This window comes from Astyanax mexicanus, chromosome 6 (assembly GCF_023375975.1).
Source record: "Astyanax mexicanus isolate ESR-SI-001 chromosome 6, AstMex3_surface, whole genome shotgun sequence".
NCBI lineage: Eukaryota > Metazoa > Chordata > Actinopteri > Characiformes > Acestrorhamphidae > Astyanax > Astyanax mexicanus.
In genome coordinates, this window is record NC_064413.1 from 45418062 (window position 1) to 45444152 (window position 26091).

The 26091-nt window shown below is 41.3% G+C and overlaps 1 protein-coding gene across 4 annotated transcripts in view; it reads right to left on the reverse strand.

Moving 5' to 3' along the window:
• Nucleotides 1–26091, reverse strand: part of pard3aa (par-3 family cell polarity regulator alpha, a) — a 554989-nt gene that overhangs the window by 156955 nt on the left and 371943 nt on the right. For 2 of the 4 annotated variants that reach the window (XM_015602813.3, XM_007238651.3), the window contains exons 16-19: nucleotides 18633–18781; nucleotides 16184–16228; nucleotides 9363–9605; nucleotides 2880–3105 (exon numbers count right to left, since the gene is read on the reverse strand). In XM_015602813.3, coding sequence (XP_015458299.3) covers nucleotides 2880–3105; nucleotides 9363–9605; nucleotides 16184–16228; nucleotides 18633–18781 — 663 coding nt within the window. The remainder of the gene's footprint in view (nucleotides 1–2879; nucleotides 3106–9362; nucleotides 9606–16183; nucleotides 16229–18632; nucleotides 18782–26091) is intronic. The other 2 variants (XM_015602814.3, XM_007238652.3) reach the window with 1 other exon arrangement.

Here is a 26091-nt window from a genome sequence, read left to right on the forward strand (position 1 = left end):
AGAGAGAGAGAGAGAGAGAGAGAGAGAGAGAGAGGGAGACAGTAAGAAAACAAAAAAGAGAGAGAACAGCAGCATAAACAAAAGTCACACTAAGTGCAAAAAGCAGAGAGCAGTAAAATATCACAAGAGAGACAGTCTGAGATAACAGATAGATAGACAGACAAAAATGCAGACAGACTACAGGTCCTGTAAGCTGGTTGCTGAGGTGGGGTGTGCTGTGGTGGGCACCCAGGCTGCAGTGTTAACAGCAGATGTGGGTGTGTTTTGGGCCCAGACGGAGGGGCCTCCCCTGTTTGCCTCTTAAGTGGTACTGCCACTCAGCCCTAATGAAGAGAGATGATGCAGTGAGCGAGGGGCTGAACCACTGCTCAGGGGAAGACACTCACAACCTTTCAAGCCAGGCTTCTCCCTCTGGACCACCACACTCATTACACCATACACACAGACACACAGACACACACGATCACACACACACACAAACACACACACACACGAACACGCACACACACACCTAACCTCTGACTCTCCCATTCATTTTCATTTGCTAATCAAACTCTCTTCAAACGACAGACACAACAGATATGTGTGTGTATGTGTGTGTGTGTGTGTGTGTGTTTGAGAGAAAGTGGGTGTAGAGCGTGTGCACACGCATACAAGGGCGTGATTGTGTCTTCATAATTACCGACCGCCTTTTCTCCACAGGACGCAAACGAGAAGCAAAGCACAAATTAGTGGCCGTGATAAGCGACCTCTCAGAGTTCCTGAAACATGACCTGGAAACACTTCATCTTTATTGTTCTCTACAGCACTGTGCACGAGCTGCGCGCCTACGCTAACTAATCCCATTACTCTAATCCACCACAAAACAACTTACTGTGCTGATAAGGCCTTGCCTAATTTATGCGGGATTCAAATGAACACCAAATCGGAATAATTAATTGCGGCCTGTGTTTAATTAGCTTGGCAGAAGCAGTGTTGAATGCGCCCTCAAAAACAGAGGCGGGACCCCCTGCTTACCATCAACCCAGAGGGAAAGAAGCCCCTCTAATAAACCTGACAACATGAGGGGCGCCTGACTATTCGCAGTCAGCCCCCCTCTCTCTCTCTCTTTTTTGCTCTTGCTTGAATTCCAACTGGTTTCTACAGAAGTGCTCTGTAGGGATAGATCATCGTTTTTCTTTTTTTTTTCTTTTTTCTTTTAACTCACCATCAAGTTATGTGAATGCTCATAGGCATAATCTATGGTGGAAGGGGGGGGGGGGGGGTGGTGTACTGGATCATTAATCTTTCCCATACTACATCCACATGTACCGAACCTGGATATTTATTACAAATATTAACATTAAGGTATAACTACTAGAACAGTATAGAAGATGTTTATGTAATTTTTGAGACACACATTAAATCACAAGGTTTAAAGGCACCCACTTCTCAAGAGTTGTTTTTGTTGAAAGCAAATGTTATGATATAATGTTTTTTTTGTTTGTTTTTTTTTGTTTTTTTTTTTACTCATTGCTGCAGTAAGTGCCTCTATTCCATAACAGCACTGTTAAGGTCAGGTACCACTATAATTATACCAGTGGTATTGGCTTCTGCTCCAGCACCCTAGATAAGCCTCTCTGCTGCAGGGATGTATACCCCTCTATCTAACAGATGGCACTGGGCCTGGAGACTTTAGACTCATGTGTGGGTGCTCCAGAGTGTCCTGGTTATATGTGTGAATGTGCAGCTCAATAGCTGTGTATACATCAATTGCTGTGTATAAATCAATTCAAATAATTGGAAATACTTCTAATTCAATACAAACACCACAATCTCAGAACCTGCTACACCAATTGTGTAAACTGGTAATTTTTAGAGCAGAAAAATACTATAATTTCAGAACCCCCCTGTTGGATTCACACTTCTGCATTCATAATCAAGATATAAAGGCTCTGACAATGCAGAAGTCACATGAATAAAACATTTCCCCTTATTAGAGACCACCTTCGCGCAAACTGCCACAGGCTACCTGAGCCACCTTGCTGTTCTACGTGAAGCCAAGGGTCCTCATAAACTACATAGGCAAGCAGGTGGGAAACCTACATTACCACAAACTAAGCATCTGCTCTAAAACTAGATAAAATATGAGCTACAGTGCTAACCGCTCTGCTATGAGAAAAACATAGTTTGTGCAAAAAAAACAACAACAAAATAAATAAATAATAACCAGACAGATATCACTTAAAAAACTGTAGATGAATAGCATTAGTACAAACTGAACAACTAACTGCATTAGTATCAGCTAAATGGCAGCTAATGCTCTATACTACAACTAGCTAAGCAGCAGCTAACGTGATTCATTGGAAGCACATAAACAGCAGCTAAATACTGTTAATTTTTTTTAAATTCTTCACTAAAACCCACTAAACACCAGCTATGACCCCGTCCTGGGACTAGTTGAATACCAGCTAATGTACCTAATGTCCCTTTAACCAGAAGAAAACATCAGCTGTAGCTATACTACAGTCAGCTAAGCCCCCCACTAAATAGCAGTTAATGATCTGTATTTGCACCAGCTAAATGGTCCCTATATTGGCAAAAGCTTAATACCACCTAATGTGCTTCCCCAGAAACAGCCAAATGTCAACTAAAAAAAGCTAGTATCCAGCTAGTATTTATCTAATAGCATTAGCTGGTGTTTAACCTAGGAGCAGTATGCTATTAGCCTAATACCATACATTAAATTAAAAAAAAAAAAAACGGCTCAAGCTATGCACTGGTAGAGGTTACACAGCTTATTGCACAGACACTAGTTGAGTGCTGGCTACCTGCACTGGGATGAATGTGACAGTGAAGTGTTTTGAAATGAGACATCTCTAGTTTTTAGTTCACTGCACCTGAACATGTCGCCCAGACCCTTCAGCACGCCTTTCTTAGATTTGCTCTTCTCCTTCTTCTCTTTCTTCTCCTTTTCTCCTTTCTCTTTCTTCTTGTCATCTTTGGGTCGGCTGCCATTCACCTGGGTTTCCAGGGTGGCTGTTCCACCAGCTGGAAGGGGGAGGTCATTCGTTGTAGAGACAGACTCTCGTCCAGAGCGTGAGCTTTCCTCTGTATCTTCCTCCACTAAAAGAGAGAGAGAGAGAGAGAGAGAGAGAGAGAGAGAGACAGTGAGCGATGTTCTAGACCTAGGTCTCAGTAATTCAATATGCACAAAATCAAGACAGCACCCAAGGCCTCCCTGTCGGCCCTGCCAAATAAAATATTTTTACAAATGCAGAGCACTTCCAACACTGTTGACACAGATTCACCCGCAAGCACTTTATTTTTTGGATACTCGCTAAAGAAGTGTCTGAAATGGTTAGAGGCCATAGTGGCTCAACTGGCCTTGCTTTTTTCATTTGGAAGGAATCTGTGCTAAAGTACGGCCTCAATAAGGAACCCATTAAAATTCTGAACTCATTTTACACCCACAGTCCCACATCAACATCAACACACTCCCTCTTACATATCTGCACCAAAGGTGGTAAGGTCTCTGCCTCTCTCATCACAGACTAAACCCTTTCCTTTCTCTTCCTTCATCTTTTCGAAATCACCCAAATTACCTAAACTCAACCCCAGCAGATACTGTACGAGTTAGTGTATGTGCAAATCTAACTACACTGACTTGCCAAATGTTAAAACTTTGAAATTTAAAAGTCTCATCAATCAGGTAACCACTACCAGGCCTTACTTATAATTCACATCACCTTGCCATGAGCACTGTGTTCAACATCACTGACAAGGTAACACCGCACAAGTTATACAGCTGTAGATGTCCCCAAGCTGTTCCCTGATTCCCATGGTTCTCTGGAGACCATAAAATGACCACAATCATCTAATGCCAAGTGTGAGCTTGAGGGGAATAAATCCTCCAGCACTGAGCTGTGGAGAAGTGGAACGGTGTTCTCTGGAATGATGGTGCTCCATCTAATACTTTTGGGAAGAGGTAGGAATATGGCGTGTGGGATGTAATTACTCAATTTTCTGATCTTATCAGCAGCTGTCACTAAAGGTAATAAAATGCTCACAGCATTGGTCTAAAATCTTGTAAGATCAACTAGCCTTCTGGAATGGAGAGGTATGATTTTAGGACTAGTTTAGTAGGTGTTCTTGCTCTAGTAGGAATCCAAAAACCATTACATAGTTTCAAGCTTGTTAGCTTTATTAGCCTTACAGCACCAGCACAAAAACAACAACCGCGTGTTGGCTGACTGACTATATGAGCATGCATGCATCCTGTAGCCTGGAGTAACTAGATTATAACTTTTAATAGACCTTCGTCAGCAAGGCTTTCTCTCTACAGGGCCTCCACAGCAGGGACTACCCAAGAGCCTGGACCACAGCCACACAACCATGTTTCACACATCTGCCGCTGTATATGTTTCAACATCGGGAGCTGAGGGCTAGACTACACACTCACAGACAAGCAAGCACATATTCTGAGAAGACAGAGTTACGGCATCCCGTTATCTACCAGGCACGAGCGAGCGAGTATTTTTAGAAAAAAGTAGTTCTTCCATGTGGGAACAGAGAGTTCTCTATTAAAATGTTCTCCCTGTAACAGCTCCACTTCAAGAGTAAATCATTATCTGACTGTTTCCCTGCCTCTGTGCGCACAATTAAGAAGCGGCAATATTTCGGTGTCCCACAAGAGACTTTGAAGCTCTCTTTGAAGACATCAGAGCAAGGGCAGGATTGCTTTGCTAATATACTTGTTTTAGTAATGCATTGCGCTGTTAGGATGTTTGCTTTGAAGAGAGAATTTTAGTCTCCTGATAGAATAGCAACAAGATGATCATAATTTTCACTGCAGTGTTTATAGCCTTACTAAAAATTGTTATATTGATTTTGTTGCATTCACTGAGGTCTTGGAAGAGAATTGTTCCTGCATTAAACTTTTCATTAACACAGTTTGATCATTGGGATTTATTAGGACTGATCAATGGTTGGTACCTTCAGTTACGAAGGTGACGCAACAAATAGCTATAAGTTAAGTAGTTCATCTGAATTGTCTGCAATAAAAAAAATAAATAATTAAATGGTTTGTTGATCCTCCTGTCCACATTCTCATTAAAGCTCTATGTGTTTAAAGTGTCTTTCTTCCCTCATCATTCAATAAATAAAAAGTGAATAATGTTGGACATATTTCCAATTATTTAACACAGTGAACACTCAGTTTGAGAGTTATGCCATTAAATCTATAACAAGGTAATTTACCACAATATAACAAACACAACTGCAGTCATAAGGATTAGGTTGTTCTCCAGCATCTTACTAGAATTGTACTTTCAACCTTAAATGGTGCAAAAGTTATAGGCACCAGAACGTAACTGCAGTAATTCTTCATCTGATCTTGTCTACATGGTTCTCGCATGTTAATTTCCCACATTGCTCTGATGAACTACAAAGTCGAGTACCGGTTATATCTAATACATTTTCAAAGACCTCTGGGCAGACGGTTACAGACAGCAAGAGCTCACTTGCAAAAAGGCAGATGGTTTTCCAACTGCTTGCAAAATTTGCTCTTGCTCTTATGTGTCGCTCGCCTCCACATTCGGAACATATCTTACACTACTTACAATCGCAAGGCCCAAAGCGAATGGAAACTGATTTAGCTCATTTTCATTTCGGCGTAGTTCTGATTATAACTGCTATTTCCATTCCGGACGGCCTGCTGCATCAAACGTAATTAATCTGTCAGTAATTGTAAGTTTAAATAAGCTCCGAATGAGCAAAGGAGAGGGAGGGAGAGGGAGAAAAAGAGACTGCTAATTGCAAAGTGCTTTAGCATGACGCTAAGCGGCAGTGGAGATGGTATATCTGTTGCAGTGTACCTGGTGGAAGATGGATTGTGTGATTAGAACTTATTAATATCCCACATCTCTCTCTCTCTCTCTCTCTCTCTGCAGTAGAGGTTTTTTTTGGTGGAAAGAAATAAGCTTATCTGAGAAAAGACTAAGGAGCCATGGTGGAGTTTTTAGCTTGGGGGGGGGGGGGGGTTGTTTTTTTCTGCTCCCCCCTCCCCTCCTCTGAAGTTATCAGCAACACTTTCTTCTTTCACTCAGACCAATCCCAGAGGACATCTGTGAAGTGAAACCTCAGCGTGGAATTGTGTATGACAGGAGCGGCAGGCACAATCAAGCTCTAAAACCTTTTTCAATTATGTGTCCCTTTTTTGCTTTTTTTCTTCTTTTTTCCTTCTCTTCTTTCTCTAAACCCCTTTAACAGTTTGCAGGATGATAACACTAACTACATTTGGGTAGCTATCACTTTCATCACTCTTTTCTTCTTCCCTTTTCTCTTCCCGTGTGCCAGCTTATCGGGCCGCTAAGTGCAAAGGCGGCATATCTCCACGGATGAGCTGCATCTGGCAATTAAAACTGGTCTGCGAGATTAGAGGAGCGTGCTAATTTCTGCAGCTCCTAATGATGCCGTCTCGGATAACACACAGGAGATGGCAATCGCTCAGGCCTCCTGGGGGGCCAGATGAGTGTGTGAGTATGTGTGTGTGTGTGTGTGTGTGTGTGTGTAGGCAAGCACTCAGCTTGTCATTATCACACACCCACAAAAACTCAATCTGGTCTTGACAAACATGGAAGCAAAGAAGAGAGAAAACGGAGAGGAAGAGGGAGAGAGAAAAGCATGAGAGGTATAAATTGGACCCTTCATTTCCCAAACACTACTCATTAGCCTAACAAAGAGACGTGTGACGGAGGCAGAGCTGGAGTCAATGCAGCAACAGCTCCACAGATCAATAGTGTTTTCATCAAAACAGCCATTGCTGCTAAGTTAAGCTGCCATTTTGAGCTGGTCGTTTGACTGCGGTATAAAAAGCAGCGAATTAGGGTAATTAAAATGATTTCAGCTTCACGAGAGAGGCAAGAAGCACTAAATGTTTTGACACCCCGATCAAAAGGCATCATTAGTCCCCTCCTTTTGGATTCTGATGCAAGAGAAACTGCTACCCTGGTGCACGAGCTGAAACATAAGACGCTTCAGGTTTAGTATTTAGGGAACAGCAGCAGCTGAGGAGAGATGCTACGCACAGGTTAACTCATTTTCTCTGCAGGATATCTACCAGTGACACATTTTCCTCCAGCTAACACCAAATTCACATTTTATGTAAATAAAAGTGTCGGCGTGGACAAAGAATGCCCGTCCTTATCTGTCAACTCTGACTATTAACCTCGGGGACAGACACAGGCAGGTTGCTTTTTATCTAAATTGAAAAACTTATTTGACTTATTTGAATATCAGGATTGGAGCAATGCAATATACCTCTATAGCAGAATCTCCTGGCCCCCGGCATCCCCTTTTACCCACCCCCCCCCACCCCTCCTCACCCTCCATTTTGCTCACGGGGAGATAAGACAGTATTTAGCGGCTTACAGACAAAGCTTTCCAGAACAAAGTGATTCAAGCAAATAATTTAGCTGGAAAAATACCTCCGCTCCTTTGAATGGAATCTTTTTAATGGAGAGAATAAGGCAGCTCCTCGGGTCGGGTGGGGTGGGCTGCTGTTAATAACCAGCCCTGGGTTTGTTTGACAGCTCAAAAACATTGCTGTGTGTAATGAAACAACAGACTGGACAGGGCACCAATTGCTTATGTTTGCTTGTTTTTAGGATCAGTGATGCCTTAAAAAAAAGAACTTGCTCTTATTCCATACATGTGAGGGAGAACAATTTCATATATTCATTTATTCATTCACAGGTTTCTAACACAATACTTTACTTTTAGTAGAGTGAAAAGAGAAAAAAGTGTGTTGGAATATAAAGTGAAATGCTCAACAATGTACACAGTCACAACAATGTGTTAATTAATTTGACACTCTATAGCAAGACACCCAAAAAAAAAAAAAAAAGACTGTGTAAAGAACATATTAAACACATAGCCTTTAAATAGGAATGCAGTTTTTCTAGAAAAAAGGGGGTGGTGTTCTCTAAGGTTCTTCAGTTGTAGCAATTATTCCTTAAATAATAACAGGCTTATCAAAGGCCTATGTGTATGCTAAAACATTTTGTTCAAATGGATAAAGGGTCTGTGCTTGAAGATTAAATGCACTGGTTAACCAACTTTAGACCAGCATAGTGTATGTTCATTTGCTTTAATTCATGCTATTTAAACTGAATTACAAGCTTGATCACACTGGTTGCTTAGGAAGATCGTGCTTGTAGACCAGCTAACCCATCAAACTCAAATAAAATAATACCCTTTGATGCCCACTATACTAGTAAGTAGCCATTATAACCCACTTGACCAGCTTCAGATGGCCTTGCTGTTTGTGTAAACATGGTTGACTGTTTAAAAAACTGTCAAAAAAAAGAAAAAAAATCTTTACCTGGCTCTCATTTATATATAAAAAAAGCCCTAACTGTAGATGAACACATTCACAAAGCACTATATACAGTATTTTGCCTATACAATGGCTGAAATTAAAGCAGTGACTGCCTGCCGCTCTGTTCACAATAGGCTTGAAGGAGAAATGAAGGACGAGCTGTTTCTTGCAGTAAACAGGACAAGGGTTTCCCCACCGCTCCGAGTCTGAAAACATTAAGAAGCAGCCGTTTGAAAGAGAAGGCCCCACTGGGCAGAGAAGAGGAAAAAAAACACAGCCAGCAGGGTCGTCTGGGAGCTGGCTCGGACGTGACTGATATGAATAGTAATATGTGAGTAATGCAGACGAGACGCTGATTGGCCACAGGGTCCCAAGTTGGGCTGTTCTCTGTCTGAATAAGGAAAGCCTGACTTAGATGTGGTGCGAAGGATTCTGTGTGCTGTTGTCTAACTTCCTCAGGGTGACTGCAGTCTTATTTGACAAAAAACAACAACAACAACAACAACAATAGACTAAATAAAATATAAAATAAAATGGAAAAGGAGTGTTCAACAGGAACATAGACAGTTGGAAAATTAAAAAAAAATAATTTATGTTTTCTCATAAGCAGGCTAAACTACAATAAGAATAGAGTCTCAAGGGGATGTGCTGCTCTCCAGGATCAGCAACACCATATTCTCATTTTCAGTTCCACCAGTTTCAGTTTGGGTTTTGCTAGAGTTTATAGTTTAACACTGAAGGATTCCTTAAAATTAAGAGTTACATTCATCAATATCAAAAATATGGTGTAATTTTACATATATCATTTCTAACTGTTTCAGAAGAGAAAACTATATATGTATAGGGAATTCTTTGTGTAATAAACATGTTTCATGCTTGTTTTATTTGTACAAATGTGTATATTATGTGTATAATAAATTATATGTATAAATATGTATTATTTAAACAATGAAGAGGAATAAAATTCAACATGTGTTGACAACTGTAACCTGAAACAACTTACATGTCTCCATGCCTTCATCCTCCTCTTCCTCACCAGCCACACTCATGACAGGCCGGTCATATGATTTGTCAATGGCAGCCCGGAAACTCTCGTTGCAGCCCCTCCCCCTGATGATCCGTGGGCGTGGCCTGTGGAAGGGGACATCCCCGTTCAGCGTTACCTCGGCAACAGCCGTCTGGAGGCTCTCCAGGGAGCTGGACTTCTTCAGGCCCAGATTGGGCCCAACGTCTTGCATGGAGTTGCCTTAGGGGTGAAACAGAGGACACTTAGTAATGAACTCAGCAGCAGCAACCAAAGAGCTCTTCCATCCTGAGAAGCGGGGTACAGTCTAGTTTTACTAATTCATCTGCAGCGCTCGCTCCCCTGTCTGAAGATTAATGAGAAGATGCGGATTCCACTTATCTGCTGATTTGCTGCAAAGCGAGAGAGGAAAAACAACAGTGAAATAATATGGAATATAAAGACCCCATTGGATATGAAGTGAGCTGTGAGACACATTATCCGTCTTGTGAACAGGATAAACAATATATTTCAAACTCTCGGGGCTGTTTTAGTGGATTCTTCCTCAATCTGTGTACATAATTGTGTTAAATTATACAGCAAACATAAACATGGTAGTGAGAGAGTTGGTGGGAGAGGGAAAAGATGTAAAAAGGGAAAAAAATATATAATGTTGAAAGACAGGTAGGGGTTGTAACACGCCTAATTTCCCCATTACTCCATACTAACCATAATACCCTACGCTACCTTATACTTCTTTATACTTCCATATACTCCTTATATTGCCCTATACCACCCTATGTTTCATATAATCCCCTATAATTCCTCTTCTACCCAAAGCTCTCTATAGAGAGTAGATTCAAGAGAAAAAAAAAGACACACAAATAAAAAAGGAGGAGACAGAAAGCAACAAAAATGTTGCTTAAGAGAGACAGAGAGGGAAAAAATGAAAGAGAATATAAGAGATTGAGAATATAAGAAATGAGGGAGAACATAAGAGATTAAAGAGAAAGAAAGAGATGAAAAATGCAAACACTGAATAAGAGAGAAAGAGAACACTACATAATACTTAAGAGCATGTGTGAGGGGAAAATGCAACTGGCTTGAGGAACTGACAAATGGAACAAATACAAGGTCCATTTATCTTGGAAGTGTGGTCAGGAGAAGGAGTGATTAAAGGAAAGACAAAAAGACAGGATGTGAAGAAGGAGTAGGAAGAGAGGAAAGAAGCATGATGCAGACTAAACATACTCAGAGACCCCCTTCTGATTCAGCAGCACATCCTCCCCGTGCCTCCCATCAAGCTTTCTGCTTAATGACCTTTCTGTGGCTCTGTTTCACTCCTTGAAACAGTGTAACAGTGTGTATGCATGCACATGTATGTGTGTGTGTGTGTGTGTGTGTGTGTGTGGTATGGGGCGTGTGCGGGAGGTGAAGAGGTATTCCAGAAATACAACACAACCCATTTCAAACAACTTCCAGCAGAGACACTGCATTAATCCTGCTCTGCAGAACCTGTTTGGGAGGGAGCCGGATGACTTGGCTGGTTGGGTTTGTGATGGGTGTGTGTGTGGGGGGCCAGGTGGGCGCATATGGAACAGACTCTGGAACAGTTGCCAAACCCACAACATTCTCAGAGCCACCTGCGTGATTGGGATAAGATAAACGTTTAAAGCTCACCCAATCAATCTCACGCACGCACATACACACACCTACACAACAAAACCCACCATACACAACCTAGAAACAAAGGGCTCAGCAGTGTATGCAGCCCAAGGAAGAACAGTAATGGTGCATAACTACTGGTCCGCTTGACTACATCTCATTACTATGTTGAGCATAACGGATCCTCATTATGCACACAAATTTAATTAACATGCAAATGATATCTAAATATACACAGAGCAGATGAGGGAAAGCTGCGATTCAAAGGACAGCAACTGGAGCTATTCTTTCTGTTTGTTGACAGAGCTGATAGACGTGCCATTCCTTCCACAACGCACGCTAGGTCAAACACGGGAGATATTGATGTAAGGAAACCCCAAAAGGGGCTTCTGCAGCTCCAGCTGCCTCTCGCTCAGTTTAAGGCCAACCTGACTCCCACTCCGACAGCCGGAATTATTTTTCCAGTGGCTGCTGTTCTTTGTTTAGAGTAGCTTTAGCGAGACGAGGTTCGAGTATTTCATTATGTCAGCGTACACCTTCTGAACAACGGGCCGCAACCCTCATGTGGTCGGGTGTCCGTTCAGACTTTTCATCAAATGCCCTTTTTTACAAAGCAGCGTCGATTAAGATATGCATCGAACCGCACGTTCCTGACATTCAGCTCTTGAATAAGGGTCGGTATTTCTCCCAGCGTGACCTGCATGGGTGTTTCAGCGCGTGTGCTCAAGCATTACTGGAATTGCCTGGAATGTGAGGCTGATGTCTCCATGGATCTTCTTCCCAAAACGGGACACCATTTGTATAGTGCAGTGAAACATATGGCGGCATTCTGTGTAAACATAGCTGCCACTCAATCTCTCTAACTCCCCCTTGTCTCTAACTGTGGTCTTCTTCATTTCCCCCTTCCGGAAACGGTTCTCAGGCCTCAGCCTGTTTCCAGGGAGCTAAATGGGGCATGCCCGGCAGCCGCTGAGCTCACGGTGGATCTCTGCGTGGAGTGCCTTGAAGTGAGACGTAGATTGGCCTGGCAAAATAAACCTCCAATCACCCAGCAAAAACAATTAGAAATCTATTACATCCTCGCTCTTTCTGCTCAAGTGAGGACAGAGAGAGAGAGAGAGAGAGAGGACAGTGGGAGAATGGTTCCAGGTGGTTTGAGCCGTAGGAGGCGGGAGAGTAAGGCAAGGCAGGGTGCCAGGGAAGCAGAGTAATCCACATCGGAACTGCCACTGTTATCATTCTTCCACAAGCGGTAGCCCACAATGTTTCACTAATCTTCGCTTGATCCTTTAACCAAGCAAACCTGCGCCATGTACACAAACGATTAGCCGAGCCAAACCCGAAGCTCGGCCTCCTCAGTTGGCACCAGCACTACTGGTGAGAGCTGTTCATTCTGCACAAAAAGAAGACAGAGGTGGTAAACACCACCTTCACGTACAACATCCTTGAAATTAAACTAAAGTAGCATTTGAGCTAGATTCATTTTAGCAAATGTTTAGCAAATCAATGGCACAAAATTTAAACAAGGCCTCTATAATCACAAGCAAGCCTCCCAAGCCACGCCACCCCTTAGGTAACATTTTAAGACATATATGCTATCTCGTGATTTTTGGCATGCTCTTAAAAGCTAAAGTTCAACCTAAAACTGATAAATGCATTCATTAGATGGGGTGACAACAAAATTGTTATAGTACTTTTCACAGATGAAGCAGCAATGCAGGTCCAAGCTATTTTAAGCAAGCCTGGCTTAAACAAATCTCTCATATCAAGAGAGGGACCAATACAAGAGAAGCACAAGAGAAACAGACCTTCACACTAATCAGGCTAGTATTCCAAAATAACGTGAATTGAAATTTTGTATTTCTTACATTACAGTACTTCTTGAGGTTAAACTAGACCATCTCAAACTGAACTTAGGTCTGGTGAGTCAGGTCAGGTGACTCTGGTGAGTGAGCAGGTATGGAGACAAAGTTCAAGGGAGACATGTAATTGCATTCTGTCTGTAAATCAAAAAAATGTGTAGGCCAAAGTAAATAAAAAATTGTAGGTAATAGGAATAAGGTCATTTTGAATATTAGATCTCTTTACTCAACAGGACAATGATGAGAAACTGAAATGCATATACTTTGTTTGCTTTGGTACATAAGTTCTCCCATTATATGGGTTGCTTTTACACAGGGGAAAATCCAAGCTCACCAAATGCATATGTTCATATGTTAATGTTGATAGTTATAGTAATCACTGGAACAATGTACCAGAACACCTTCCACAACCAGCATGGTCAACATAGTCCAAGAGGACACAAACTTAAAGATGCACTTCCAGAGGCACTTTATTTCCAGCAGGCAGAGTATGTAGCTGATTACAGCTAAGATATGAAGCAATTTATTTGACAATGAAACTCATCTGCATCTAGATTTAAGTGTAGATGTTCTCTATTTCCCTGAAGGGTCTTCCTAGTTCTGAAGGACACTGAAAGGCAGCCATTTTTTTTAAATTCAGAAATCCTGTATCTGATCCAAAAAACACTGATCTGCATATGCCATCAGAAGAGCAAGCATAATCAACATACTTGAAATAGCAGGTAAATAGGAAGCTCCCAAAGCTTTGAATTTGAAAGCATGGATCACAGAAGCGTGCTTGCATGCCAAACGCAATGGGGTACAGCGGATAAAGCAAGGGCAGCCGTTGCAGTTCAAGGAATTACGAATGACATCTGCTTCACTCAGAATCTCGGCATTATCATGCGGCTGAGCCTATGCGGCATTCTGCATTACAAGTGCTGGCATTGTGTCTCATCGGAGCGAGAAGTGCCAGAGAAGATATACTAGTAATTGTTCCCTTGCCTTGTCGTCCTCTCTTCATTTTTTTGAAAAGCATCTCTCAATAGGGCAAGCTACTCCACAATTCCTATCACACATCTAATACTGAGCTCAGCGTGACTCACAAGGGAAGGGAAAAAAAAATAAATAAATATAAATAAACCAAAAACATACATTTCTTTTCTTGTTTGCTTGCTCTCTTTCTCGAAGCTCATAACCGGACAGAAGCCAGGACAGGCTTGAGCATCCTAAAAGATCACAGTACGAGAACTCTGTCATACATGCAATGAAAATGAGCGAATAAGTTGACAAGGCATACAACCTATATCTCTTCAATTAATCAGTCCACAAAGATGACCAGGAAGGGCACTTAGTGGCCAGGAGCAATTATCATTAAATGTTAAGAGGAGGTATCACAAACTCCATGAATAATCCGCCGGCAGTTAATGTGAGGGTTGTGGCTGGCTCCTCGTTAGTGTGGCTCCGGCAGTGTTGTAAAGGCCATTACCCAAGGCGATGCCTTGCAAAGGCCTGTACGTGTGCATGGACATTGGATCCATTACATGTAATTTATTCAGCTGGTTGGGGAGTGGTAAAAGGGTGATTAGGCTAAAAATAGCTCCACAGTGGCCAGGAGGAAGTCGTGTTCTGGTATCCCAGGAAGAACGAGGGAGGCCCTGGGGTCATTCAGGACTCCATGCCTACCTGCCTGTCCTGGATCATTAGCAGACCAGACCTCCTCTCCATTCTCCTGCTTCTTTACACCTGTCCTAATTATCTTCCAATAGCCAAGCTCAATCAGTCATGGGGCTTTTATATGTACCATTACTGTGATGCCGTCGGCGATGATGCAGATATTCTGAATCATCTCAGGCATCATGGCAGTTCTGCTGAGTCATACAGCCAATTGGCGGCAGTATCCGTCACTACACCTTTTACACAAACGGCAGCCGACCTGCTATCCGTAATGCGCGGACCTGCACCATATGGCACCATTTACCTTCCCGAACCACAAGGACATGCAGTTCATTAGTTTATAGCACAGCGTGGGTCATGGTGGATTATTCATTGCTGCAGTTGTGCTCCAGTTAATTTTACAACTGAGAATAAAGTCGAATGAGGTTCCGTAGATGGTTTAAGGGACTTTAAGTTGGTTCTGAGTGGTTCCAGGTGTGGCAGAATTTCAGTGATCTATTACTATTTGAGTAGAAGCTTGGACAATACTATCACAAGGAACAGCTATCACATTCTCCAGGGAAGATAGGTGTTTTATGGGTTCAGTGAGTAGTCAGGACATTTAGGGCAGCTGAAGGGGTTTTAAACCTCCAGCAAAAGGAAAAAAAGGAATTCCAGGTGTGGCTTAATGAACTCACTTGAGGAATTTATGTCTAAATTAAAAACTGTTTATTTTTTAAAACATTTGTGCTTTACATCTCCATTTTACAGAAAAGCCACAAAGTTAACTTCCATGGCCCATATACTGACAATATACTGTGCTCTCTCAGTCAATTGCTTGTGTTCTAGGCAGCTCTATACATCTGTTCCAATGTACTGTAGTTTTCTACATGGTTTAACTCTACCCCGGGCCTTTAGCCCATGTGCTCCCCTATGTTGTGACTACTGAACATAACTACAGCCATGAGACATTGATGGATTAATTGCAGTCAGGCAACAGGCTTGTCTGACTTTAAAGGTCTTTTTTTCAAGCAGGATTCCAGTGAAAACCCCAGCACTCAACACACGCACTTCTCCCTCTTCCTCTCAAATCTTTCCTCTTCCCATTTTAAACACCTCTCAACCTAATTAACGTTTTCTTCCATCTTATTTCCCAACGAGAAAGTAGTTTGCATTGCCTTCTACAAAGCTGCAGCCAAAAACCTCTATTTAGCATCACACCACTTATCCCAGTTGAAGGAGAAGTATCTTTGATTTGATGGCAATTACCTCAAATGACTTTATAAGCATACGCACATGAATGTGGCCTATAAGCAAAGCGCTAAAATAAGTGGAATTATTTTGGCAAGAAGCTTAAAGGGCAAACTAAATATTGCAGGTCATATTTAATCCATTCTCTGCCATAAAGGAATGCAGTGTGGCCTCCAGAACTCCGGCCAACTTTACTAGAAGCTCTTAAAACATGAGGCATATGAAAAAATAACTAGTACCTACAGTGAGTAGTAAACAGGCGTAAACAGGAGTAAACAGAAGACACAGACCAGCAGAAAAGGAATAAAATCCAACTGGAATCCAAGCTAGACTTCTAAGAGCTAGCATGCCCAAGCGCAGACAGATAAGCCAGTCCAGTTGAAATACTAAAGTGACTGGTTGTCTTACCTTCCGTCTTGTTTGGGCGGGGAGTGAGGTTAATCTCGTCAGCTACTGTTAAAGAGGCATAAAGAATTGTGATTGGTTAGTGTTAAAACATTCTCCCAGTCCCAACCCACATGCATTACATTTTCCATGCACTTCATTTCCATCACTGGCATTTCCAAAGAAGCATGCAAATCACTGAAGAAAGAAAGAGACAGATTGACGAATTGGAGAGGTATAATACACACAGATACGGAATATCATGCTTATTCCAGAGTCATTCATATTCCCTATTAACTCATCGCCCCATGCATGGCGTAGAGCCAACCGTCTGTTCTTTAACTCGGCCTGATCACACATCTGAGAGAATTCAAAGAGAATTCAAACACGTGGACGCTTCAATCTCTGGAATGGCTCCCTGCAGATCTATCCGTAGGTAGGCACTGTAGATCTGGTGCACTTACGGAATACTCAAGACAAGGCCAAGAGAAGGATATATAAAAGATTTGAAGGGGGCTCAGAAATAGGCCATTTGTGGCAAATAATGTGAAAAGTGTGAATTGAGATTAGAGTGAAAGTGCTTCTAATGACTAGTGGTAAATGGTGCTAGGATGGTAAGTAATGTGGAGTACTTCCAGCTCAGGTCTTTATACCTATTTAGGGGCCATTTACAGGTTTCTGTAGCCTGTGACTAAAGGTCCAAGTACTATTTAAGGTTCTGAATCTCTGAACTGAGGTTAAAACTCTACAGACTGAACCTGGAATTGTATAGAATAATTATTCATCTCCTCCAAGACTGGACTAGAAAAACAAAGCTCTAAACAGGGTAGGCAACGGGGCTCAGAAAGGATTGAATACCTTTCAGGTTAGTTACTACTAAACAGCTTAGTTGAGGCTATACAAGCCTCTCGACACACAATAATAAATTGTTGTTTTTTATATTAAATTAACTAATATTTGATCATTTATTACCTAATTTTAAGGGGAAACCAGGTGTAATGTTTATGGGTTTACTGGAAAGAATCTTGGGCTATGTAATGACACAAAAATGCATACTGAGAAATTACCCTACAAACCTGGCAGAAAACAGGTGCATTAAATTGGGTTTTCTTAGGGAAAAAAAAAAACAAAAAAACAGTACTGGAATTTGGCACCAGAATTATCCAACCGTGCTCCTGATCTTTGGAAAATTGTTTCATGCCAAAGCATTGGTATAAATTCCAACAAGATATGCCAACTTGTAAACAAAGCAGAAGCCAATCACACTGTGAAACTGAACTAATGATTAATTCACAGTTTCAAATGGTCCAGTGGTATCTACAGCTCACCACAAACTCTCTTGCCCAACCACACTTAATCCTTCTAAGGGCTGTGCACATCAGCCCGAGCAAAGTTCAGCGGACTTGGTGAAGCTGTCAGGAAACGACTTCTCCTAAAAGCCTCTCAAACTTCACTTTCCGTTGATTAGGAGCAGCGTAATTGTTTCATCAGGGGGACATCACTCCACATATCAATTTTTCATCAGGAGTGAGGGCAGCTGACAGCACAATTATGAAGCATTTTGATAAAGCATGATGGAGAAGCTGCAGCTCAGGCCCAAAGCTCTTTACACACCGGAGGATTCTCCTACCATTACTAATGGCTCTGATTGAGCCCAGCTAGCTGCAGCTGCTTTAATTGATATCCAGAGCCTAATGCTGTTCCACCTAGATGGGGGACTAAAACGAGTCTTATCTGCCCTTTTCTTTCACTCCTCTTCCTCTCTATCTCTGAGTGCTGTATCAGCTTTCTCTCCCATGATTTGTGTGAAGTGTCCTGATGGAGAAGTTTTCTGGAGATTTTTGGAGAATGAGTGGTGGTTGAATGAAGACGAGACCAGCATCTGGAGGCTAGGGTCTCCATGGTGACTTGGCATAATGGGACAGAGAACAAAACAAAGAGCTGTTTTATCTCCTCCGATTAGCCACTCGCTGGAGCGGCAGCATGCACAGGTCCTCTGGGATGTGCCTGCCCATGTTCATCTGCAAAGGAATGACCCTGACCCGTCCCAATGGCTGTGCCACATTTGTCTGTGCTGAGCAGGATGGAAGCTCTTATACTGCCTCTTAATTTTTTTTTTTTCTCTCTTAATATATATTTTCTTTTTGAGGTACGTGTGACTTAATGCTAAGATAAAAGGTGTTAAATTAATACTAAACTCAAATCAGTGAATAATATTGAAGATTAAATAAAGAAGGCAAGGTCGAAGGGTTGGGCCCAAGTATTTAGATATTTGGATATCCTTTTAGCTGAATTTCCAGCTGAAGTTCTAGCCTAGTTATCTCTGTACTCAACATAAAAAACATCCATTAGGGATGATGTGTTTTTACGTTAATCACAGCTCATCGGGAAAAGAGCAAGGGAGGGAAGTGGCTGAGGTCAGGGTGAGTGATTATGAGTGCTGCAGATTTCACAGGGATGTGGGTGTGTTTACCTAAATCCATGCTCTTAGACTTGCGAGTCTTGATGATGTCCAGTTGAGCAGCGTCTCCGTACTGTTTGGTCCTTTTCTCTGACATACTCTGCCTGCCAAAGCCCTCCCTCTGAAATGCAGCATCAGGGTCTGCATCAGGACTCAGTGAACTTGGGAGGGAAAGAGAGAGAGAGAGAGAGAGAGAGAGAGGGAGGAGGGGAAAAAGAAAGCACACAATCAGATTTCTCAGTATCTACAAGTGTTACATACAGGCAGCCTAAGCACACATTAAGTAACAGCTCTCTGGCCTCTTCTCAGGGTTCATACACCTTTTACAGGGTAAAATTCAAGCATTTTTCAAGCACTTTCAAGGCTTTTGGCTTTTAGCATAGCTAAATCGGCTCATTTCACGGCGCTGAAGCGGACCAAACAGTGGCTCGTTGGGGGACGGTAACACCGCGTTAACAGTGCCTGGCTGGGTTTAGCCTAATTATATAGTGTACTTGTAACCCGGATTATTACTATTATTATTTAGATAAATCCAAAGTTTGGCTTTTAGCATAGCTAGCTAACTGTCCTGCTGTCTGTGTTTAAAAAAACACAGAGGTGCAAACAGAGCCAATTCCTCGTGAGCCATCTAGTCTTGGATTACGAGAAAGAACCAGATATTGTAGTCTCACATAAGTGGAGGCGCGAGCCAAGCCTTTATTTTACGCTCTGCAATTTTTTTCTTTAAGCAAACTTATTTATTCAGAATTATTTATTCAGTTATTTGTTGTAATGTAAATGCAGTTACAATTTCAAGCACTTTCTTCAAAATTTCAGCACTTTCCAGGCCTGGAAAACAGAGCGTTAAAATTCAAGCATGTTCCAGGATTTCAAGCACCCGTACGAACCCTGTCTCCTGATGCCCAGGAAGGCCAACTTAAGCTCAGTCAGCCAGTCCATGGATTTCCTTTTAAATCCAACATGTATCTGCAGTCATTATCTTGCTGCTTCATGAAGGCTCTTACAAACAGTTTGGCTGCATCTTTCTTCAAATTGACATACAAAATTCTTCTGTAGACTTCTGAGTTCATCATACATCATTAAAGCTTAATTAGACTAAGCCAGACGAAGCCATGCAAGGCCAAGCCATGACATGACCTCCACTGTGGCAATAGAACATTTCTGCAATTATTGATTTTCCATCTTCCCTCAGTTTCACAACTCCAGGTTTTTCATATCGGTTACTCTTCTAACTGTAAAAGCACAGTCAGCACAGGCAACAACCAAATCTAAAACAAGGTACACATCATGTGCTATTTGTTTTTTAATCAATGTATTAGGACACATTTGTGCAATAAAAAACTCCTGACAGTTACATGTGCCAATACATTTGCTCACCCAAGAAAAAAGGGTGGGTTCAGACAGAAGGTGCCGTCTTCAGAACTGAGTATCAAATCTTCAAAGAAAGGAAGGACGGACTGATGTGTGAATGGAAAGGAAGAAGGAAGGAAAGAAGGAGGAAAATAAAATAAAAGAAGGTAAGGATAGAAGAAAGCACACAAAAAAGCATGTAAGGAAGCAAGTGTTCATGAGTTTAGCAAGGAAGGCATGGAGGGAGTAAGTAAATAATTACTGAAGAAAATGATATAAGGAATTAAGGATGGAAGAATATAGTCAAAGACAACAAAATGTACAGAAGAAGAAAATAAAGTGAGAGAGATAAAGTACAAAGACAGACAGAGAGGTGGTTAAGTGCCTGGACAGATGCTGCAGTAGGGGGCTGTTTCAGTTCTGGTATTAGAAACCTGCCTGCCCTCACACCTGTCCATCTCTCCACAGGCAGTCAGTGTGTTTAGGGATAAATAAAAGCAGCCAGCCTGGTCACTCCTCTGCCACCTCTGAACACACTAATAGCACACTTTTCACGTCTGACTGAGGCACAAACACCACCATCAAACAAACATCAGTGACAGGAAGCACCAGCTGCTCAACAGGAAGAGAAGAAAAAGCACATGAATGCATTATTCATCTCTAACTTCCCACATTTCTCCTCCTGTCTTCATCTTCATCATACACACACGCAGGTGTGTCCCTGTGAGAGAAGAAAACTGTTTCTATAGTTTATGTTTGGCATCACATTAGATAGCTCTGTGTGTGTGGGCATAGAAAATAAATAAATAAATAAATATTGTCTAAACATTATTAGGAGTACCCACTAGCAAAAACATTTAATGTGCGATACTGCCTATTAATTTAATGACATCAAAGTCAAACTAGTCTAGTAGTCTAAGCTCCTCCAAATTGTTTCAGCACTTCGTTTAGCTGGAAATCATTTTTCCAGGCTTACTAAGCAGCATGTGTGTTCACTGTGGACCTCTACCTCACTCTATCTCCAGCTTGGTTAATTTACATGAGCACAGTGCACCGTGTAAAGAGCTCCCTCTGCTGCTGCTGCACACAAGTAATGCAGTTTTAGTTTTATGTTATTCACAACGTTATCACAGCTCTTTAAATGTGCTTATTCTGTTTTAATAACAATAACAATTTGAGGTGTCATACAGCCCTAATCATACAAATAATAACTCGCAAAGCACACCTGTTACCGTTTACACATGAGTAGTTTCTGAGGTATGATAGCATCTGTCATGGCACATTTTTCACACACAAATCTGTGGCCTACTCTGCAAGGGCTTGAAATGGAAACACACAGAGCTGAGGAGCGAGAGGCTGTGTGATTGGATTTCTAAAGACCAATCCCAAATGCACTGTCATTCTGGGAACATTTCAAGTTGAAGCTGCTTTGAGTGACTCGCACAATATAGATACTATAGCTAAAACTTTTGATGTGAAACTGGGACAGCTGTGAGTGATGTGTGTACACGGCTCAGTGGAATCTGAAATGTGTGTGTATGTGCGTGTAAAGACAGAAATAGGGAGAGCTGGCTAGCTGAGGATTGGTCTGTGAGAAGTCAGAATAAAGGAAAAGTGTGGAAGTGTGTTTAGGAATCTGTACAGTCAGACAAGATGAGGAGTGAAAGTGTGAGAAAGAAAAAGAGAGGGAGACATTTTCAGTGCTGTTGTTTTACAGATAATGTGAAAAACGAGAGCCATTAATTTACCAATAGATCCACCTATTTAACCATTCATTGATCTTTCAATTGATCTATTAATACATCTATTCACCCATGATCCACTCATCTATTAGACTGTCTACCTATTCATCTGTCTAAGTATTAATTCACTTGTCCTGTTCATATAACCTGATATCTTGTCAGCTTTCATAAATAAGTTATTCTATACATTGTGTCATTATATTCATCTAAACATATCTATATATAAACTATCTGGCCACAAAAAAGAAGCCCCTTTAGCTTTGATTGCTGCACAGATTCACTGTGGCATTGTTTAGATAAGCTTCTGCAGTGTCACAAGATTTATTTCAATCCAGTGTTGCATTAATTTGTCATCAAGATCCTGCAGCAGCATTGATGATGGTAGAGTCTGACCACTGCACAAAGCTCTTCTCCAGCACATCCCAAAGATTCTCAATGAGTTTAAGATCTGGACTCTGTGGTGAACTCTCTCAATCCATGTGTGAAAATGATGATCTCATGCTCCCTGAATCACTCTTTCACAATTCCATCCAGGTAGTCAGCTGACCTCATTCTTTCAGCACATACTGTTACTGAACCTAGACCTGCAGACCAACTGCAGACTTTTTTTTGGCCAGGCAGTATATGTCATCCATCAACATTTTATAAATGTATCTATTTATCAGTTTATTTATTCATGTATCAATAAAATGTATCTACCCATCTAACTATTTCTCCATTTATCCATACACTTTCCATTTATCTACCTATATATCCATCTTTCAATATATCATTAATCTTTCTATTTATCTGTAGATCCTTCAATCTATTTTACTAATACACCCATTATCCAACTTTAATCTATATTTATTGCCATCCATCTATACATTCATCCATCCCTGTAGGAAACTTCAGAAAAGATTAGCACAGACAATGGAACACATACAGACACAAAGATACAAACACAAACACACACACACACACACACACACAATATTTACTTAAATAACAGATAAATAAAATCCCTAAGGAGCCAAAACTATGTATGCCTATACAATATAATGAAAAACAAGTGCGTATTTGTGTGTGTGTGTGTGTGTTTCACCGTCTCTTCTGCTCTGCCACTTGACAGACTGTCAAGTCTGTCTCCAAAAATAAAGTACTCACCTGTGACATCTCACAGAGAGAGTGAAGATCAATTCACTCTTCCTCTCTCACACTTACTCCTTCCTTCTCACTCTTCCCCACCCCATTCTCTCCATCAGCACTGATTCAATAAGAGCCATGCTGGATGCATGTCAGAGGTCACACTGTTAGGATGGAGCAGGTACAGCTGGGAAGTCAACATTATGATTTGAATCTAAACTAACATGGCACAAATTGGTGTGGGCAATTTAAATAATTTGAAAAACTCAATCTCAGTTAGATTGGACTCCAATCTGACTAATCTTTACTGCAACAAAAATGGATATTGACACAAACCCTGACTTGGCTGGGTATTTCAGATTGGAATTAAGCAGACCTACTTCGATACTTGTATATGAAAAAATAGATTCACTGAGTAAATTAAATAGTTCTTTGGGTGATAACCTAGAACAACATCTTTCTTTTTTCTTTTTTTTATTATGCTTTTCTTCCCAATTTAGCTATGCTGTACTCCGCCATCACTGGCAATGCCCCAACACCAGAAAAGTAAGGAGCAGCACGTGCCTCCTCCAATACATGTGAAGTCAGTCACCTCCTCTTTTTGAAGTGCTATATATATATATATTCTAGATATATGAGCTCACAGATGCCTGTGCTGACCAACATGAGAGTGATGTAGGGAGAGATACCCAACCAGAGAGAGCACGGCCAATTGTGCTTGTTCGGGACTCCGGCTGCTGATGGCAAAGCAGCATGACTGAGATTCGAACTTATGATCTTCTGATCATATCGGCAGCACCTTGGTCTGCTGGACCACTCCAGAGTGTTAGTCATTTTATTTGGTGCAAACAAAATGGGTTCTTATATGGCAAGACTGCACAACTCCAGCAATGTTTGTTGTTTTCCTTACTTAATCACACACACTTTGCTGAGAGCAGGGCTACTACTGAACTTAACTGGAGACAGGTCTTCCGAGACTACAGTTTGGCATCCTGGTCCATCGGTTTTGTGTCATATATTTTATTTAATATTTTTTTTAGAACTACTTGTAATGCCTTGTATTTTTCAATAAACGTACTCTAAACATCCAGAATGCATTTTCTTATTCTCCTGCCCTCTCTCTCTCACTCTAACTCTCTCATCTCAGTAGTAGTGCGGTCCTACCTCGTGTCTGCTGGCAGTGTTCAAAGTGAAGAGGCGATTACTCCTTCAAATATAGAGCAGCCTCCTACAGATCAAAGGTACAGCACAGCAGCAGGCCACAAATATGTGAACTTACACACACACCCATATACATATATTGAAGTATATGTGCTGTACACACATGCAAAGCATATATTTAAAAAGACTGCCTGTGACGCTCAATAATAATGATGTTCTGGGAAACATGAAAGAAGAGTCAGTGACTCAATGGACTTGATTGTTCCGGAAGCAACAAAAGGAGTGAATGTGGAAGTTTGGCAGCATTGTATTAAATCTATACACTTAGAAGCAGACAGACAGCCTACCTACTATGCTGTTGGCCCTGTGTATATCGCCAAAATACGGCGGTGTGCACAGTGTCAGATCCTGCTGGCATCAAGTTTAGCAAGTATACCAGTGGTCTGCAACAAGATTTAGGCAGATGGCACATGTCCAGCTGACATTCACATCAATTCACAAGCTTGCGGCTTTTAAGCAGAACGTTGCCAGGAGCAACATACATCCTTCTAACACCTTGTAATCTTTCCACAATTACCCAAACCGACGTTCTAATCATATAAGCAGTCCCCATACACAACATGACATATTCCTCTTGATACCACATTAAACTGATTTTGCTGGTTTGACACATACCCTAATCCACTAATCTATATTTGGCAGTTATTCTTCATACCACTTTAGGTTTCATGATAAATTGAACAATAGAAACACTTAAAAATGATCAAAATAAAGTGTTTTACATTTCTTTTCATTTCATTTCAATAAAAGTATGAATAATAATATAAATACACAACTACCTGTATATCTCTACCTGTATGCTTGAGCCATTTTGTAGTCTTTCTCTCTCTCTCTCTCTCTCTCTCTCTCTCTCTCTCTTTCTTAACACACCCCCCTCACACACAAATGCTACAGAGGCCTGCACCACTGTACTGCACTCAATCACATTCAATTACGCTACTAGAGCACCTTCAATTAACTTGAGAACGAGAGAGGGAGAAAGAGAGAAAGAGAGAGAGAGAGGCCAGCAGACCTTCTGTAATAAGCACGCTCTCTATTTAATACTCCTGCTGCAGTCACAAGCAACTACCCCAGAAAACTGCAGCAGCCACACTCTTGGTTACAACCACAACACATGATTTAACAAAAGCTCTGTGAATCTCTGGTAAAAGCTCCAGCAAAGTGAACTGTAATAGAGGAACACCTGCACACACATCTCTCACCTTCTCACTATTACAAAACAAGATTCAATTAGTATAATAGCTGTACTCACAGTAGTGTGGCTATGAAATTATGTTTGACTGGTCTGTTTAAGAGGGAGATTTCTAAATGTAAAGTAGAGATTAAAAGATCACAGACTGGAAATCACCTATGGGACATACACCAGAAAGTGTAACAATCAGTGACTATTAAAAAATACCCAGGAACAACAATAATATAAGCCTAAAATATAAATTATTTCTTAGTTTTCCACCTATCATTACCAATTACATAAATGAATGCATAGTATGCATATACTCTAAATATCTGCTACTGCCATTATTATTATTATTTCCTGTTCTTGACAGGGGTATAACAGATGCATGTAAAGTTACAGTGACTTTTTAATAGCTTATAAATAGGTTCTAACTACAGGAAAATGAAAATCTTGAAGGAAGTGGTCAAAACGTCTGATTACAGTCTGACCCAGTCTTGCAGCCAGCACCAACCTGGCCCTTGTCAAAGTCACTCAGACTGACTGACAGCCTGAGCCCAGACAGTTAAACACCTACAGATAGCATGGGAACGGTGTACAACTGTGTCCATTATCAGGTTCTGTTATTCCATTATCACGAGAAGCTGACCCAGTGACATTACCAGATGCTGAGCATATTACTAGTGAAACGGGCTTTCCTCACAGTCGTGTACTTTGGTTCAGATCTCCCAGGTGGTCAGCTACAGATGAAAAGACACCTATCAATGTAAAGGCATTTTATTGGTCAGTTAGAGCATAAAAACTGGGGTGAACTCCGCTCAGCCTCTGGATGCCAGTGAGGAACTGGACTGAGGATTGG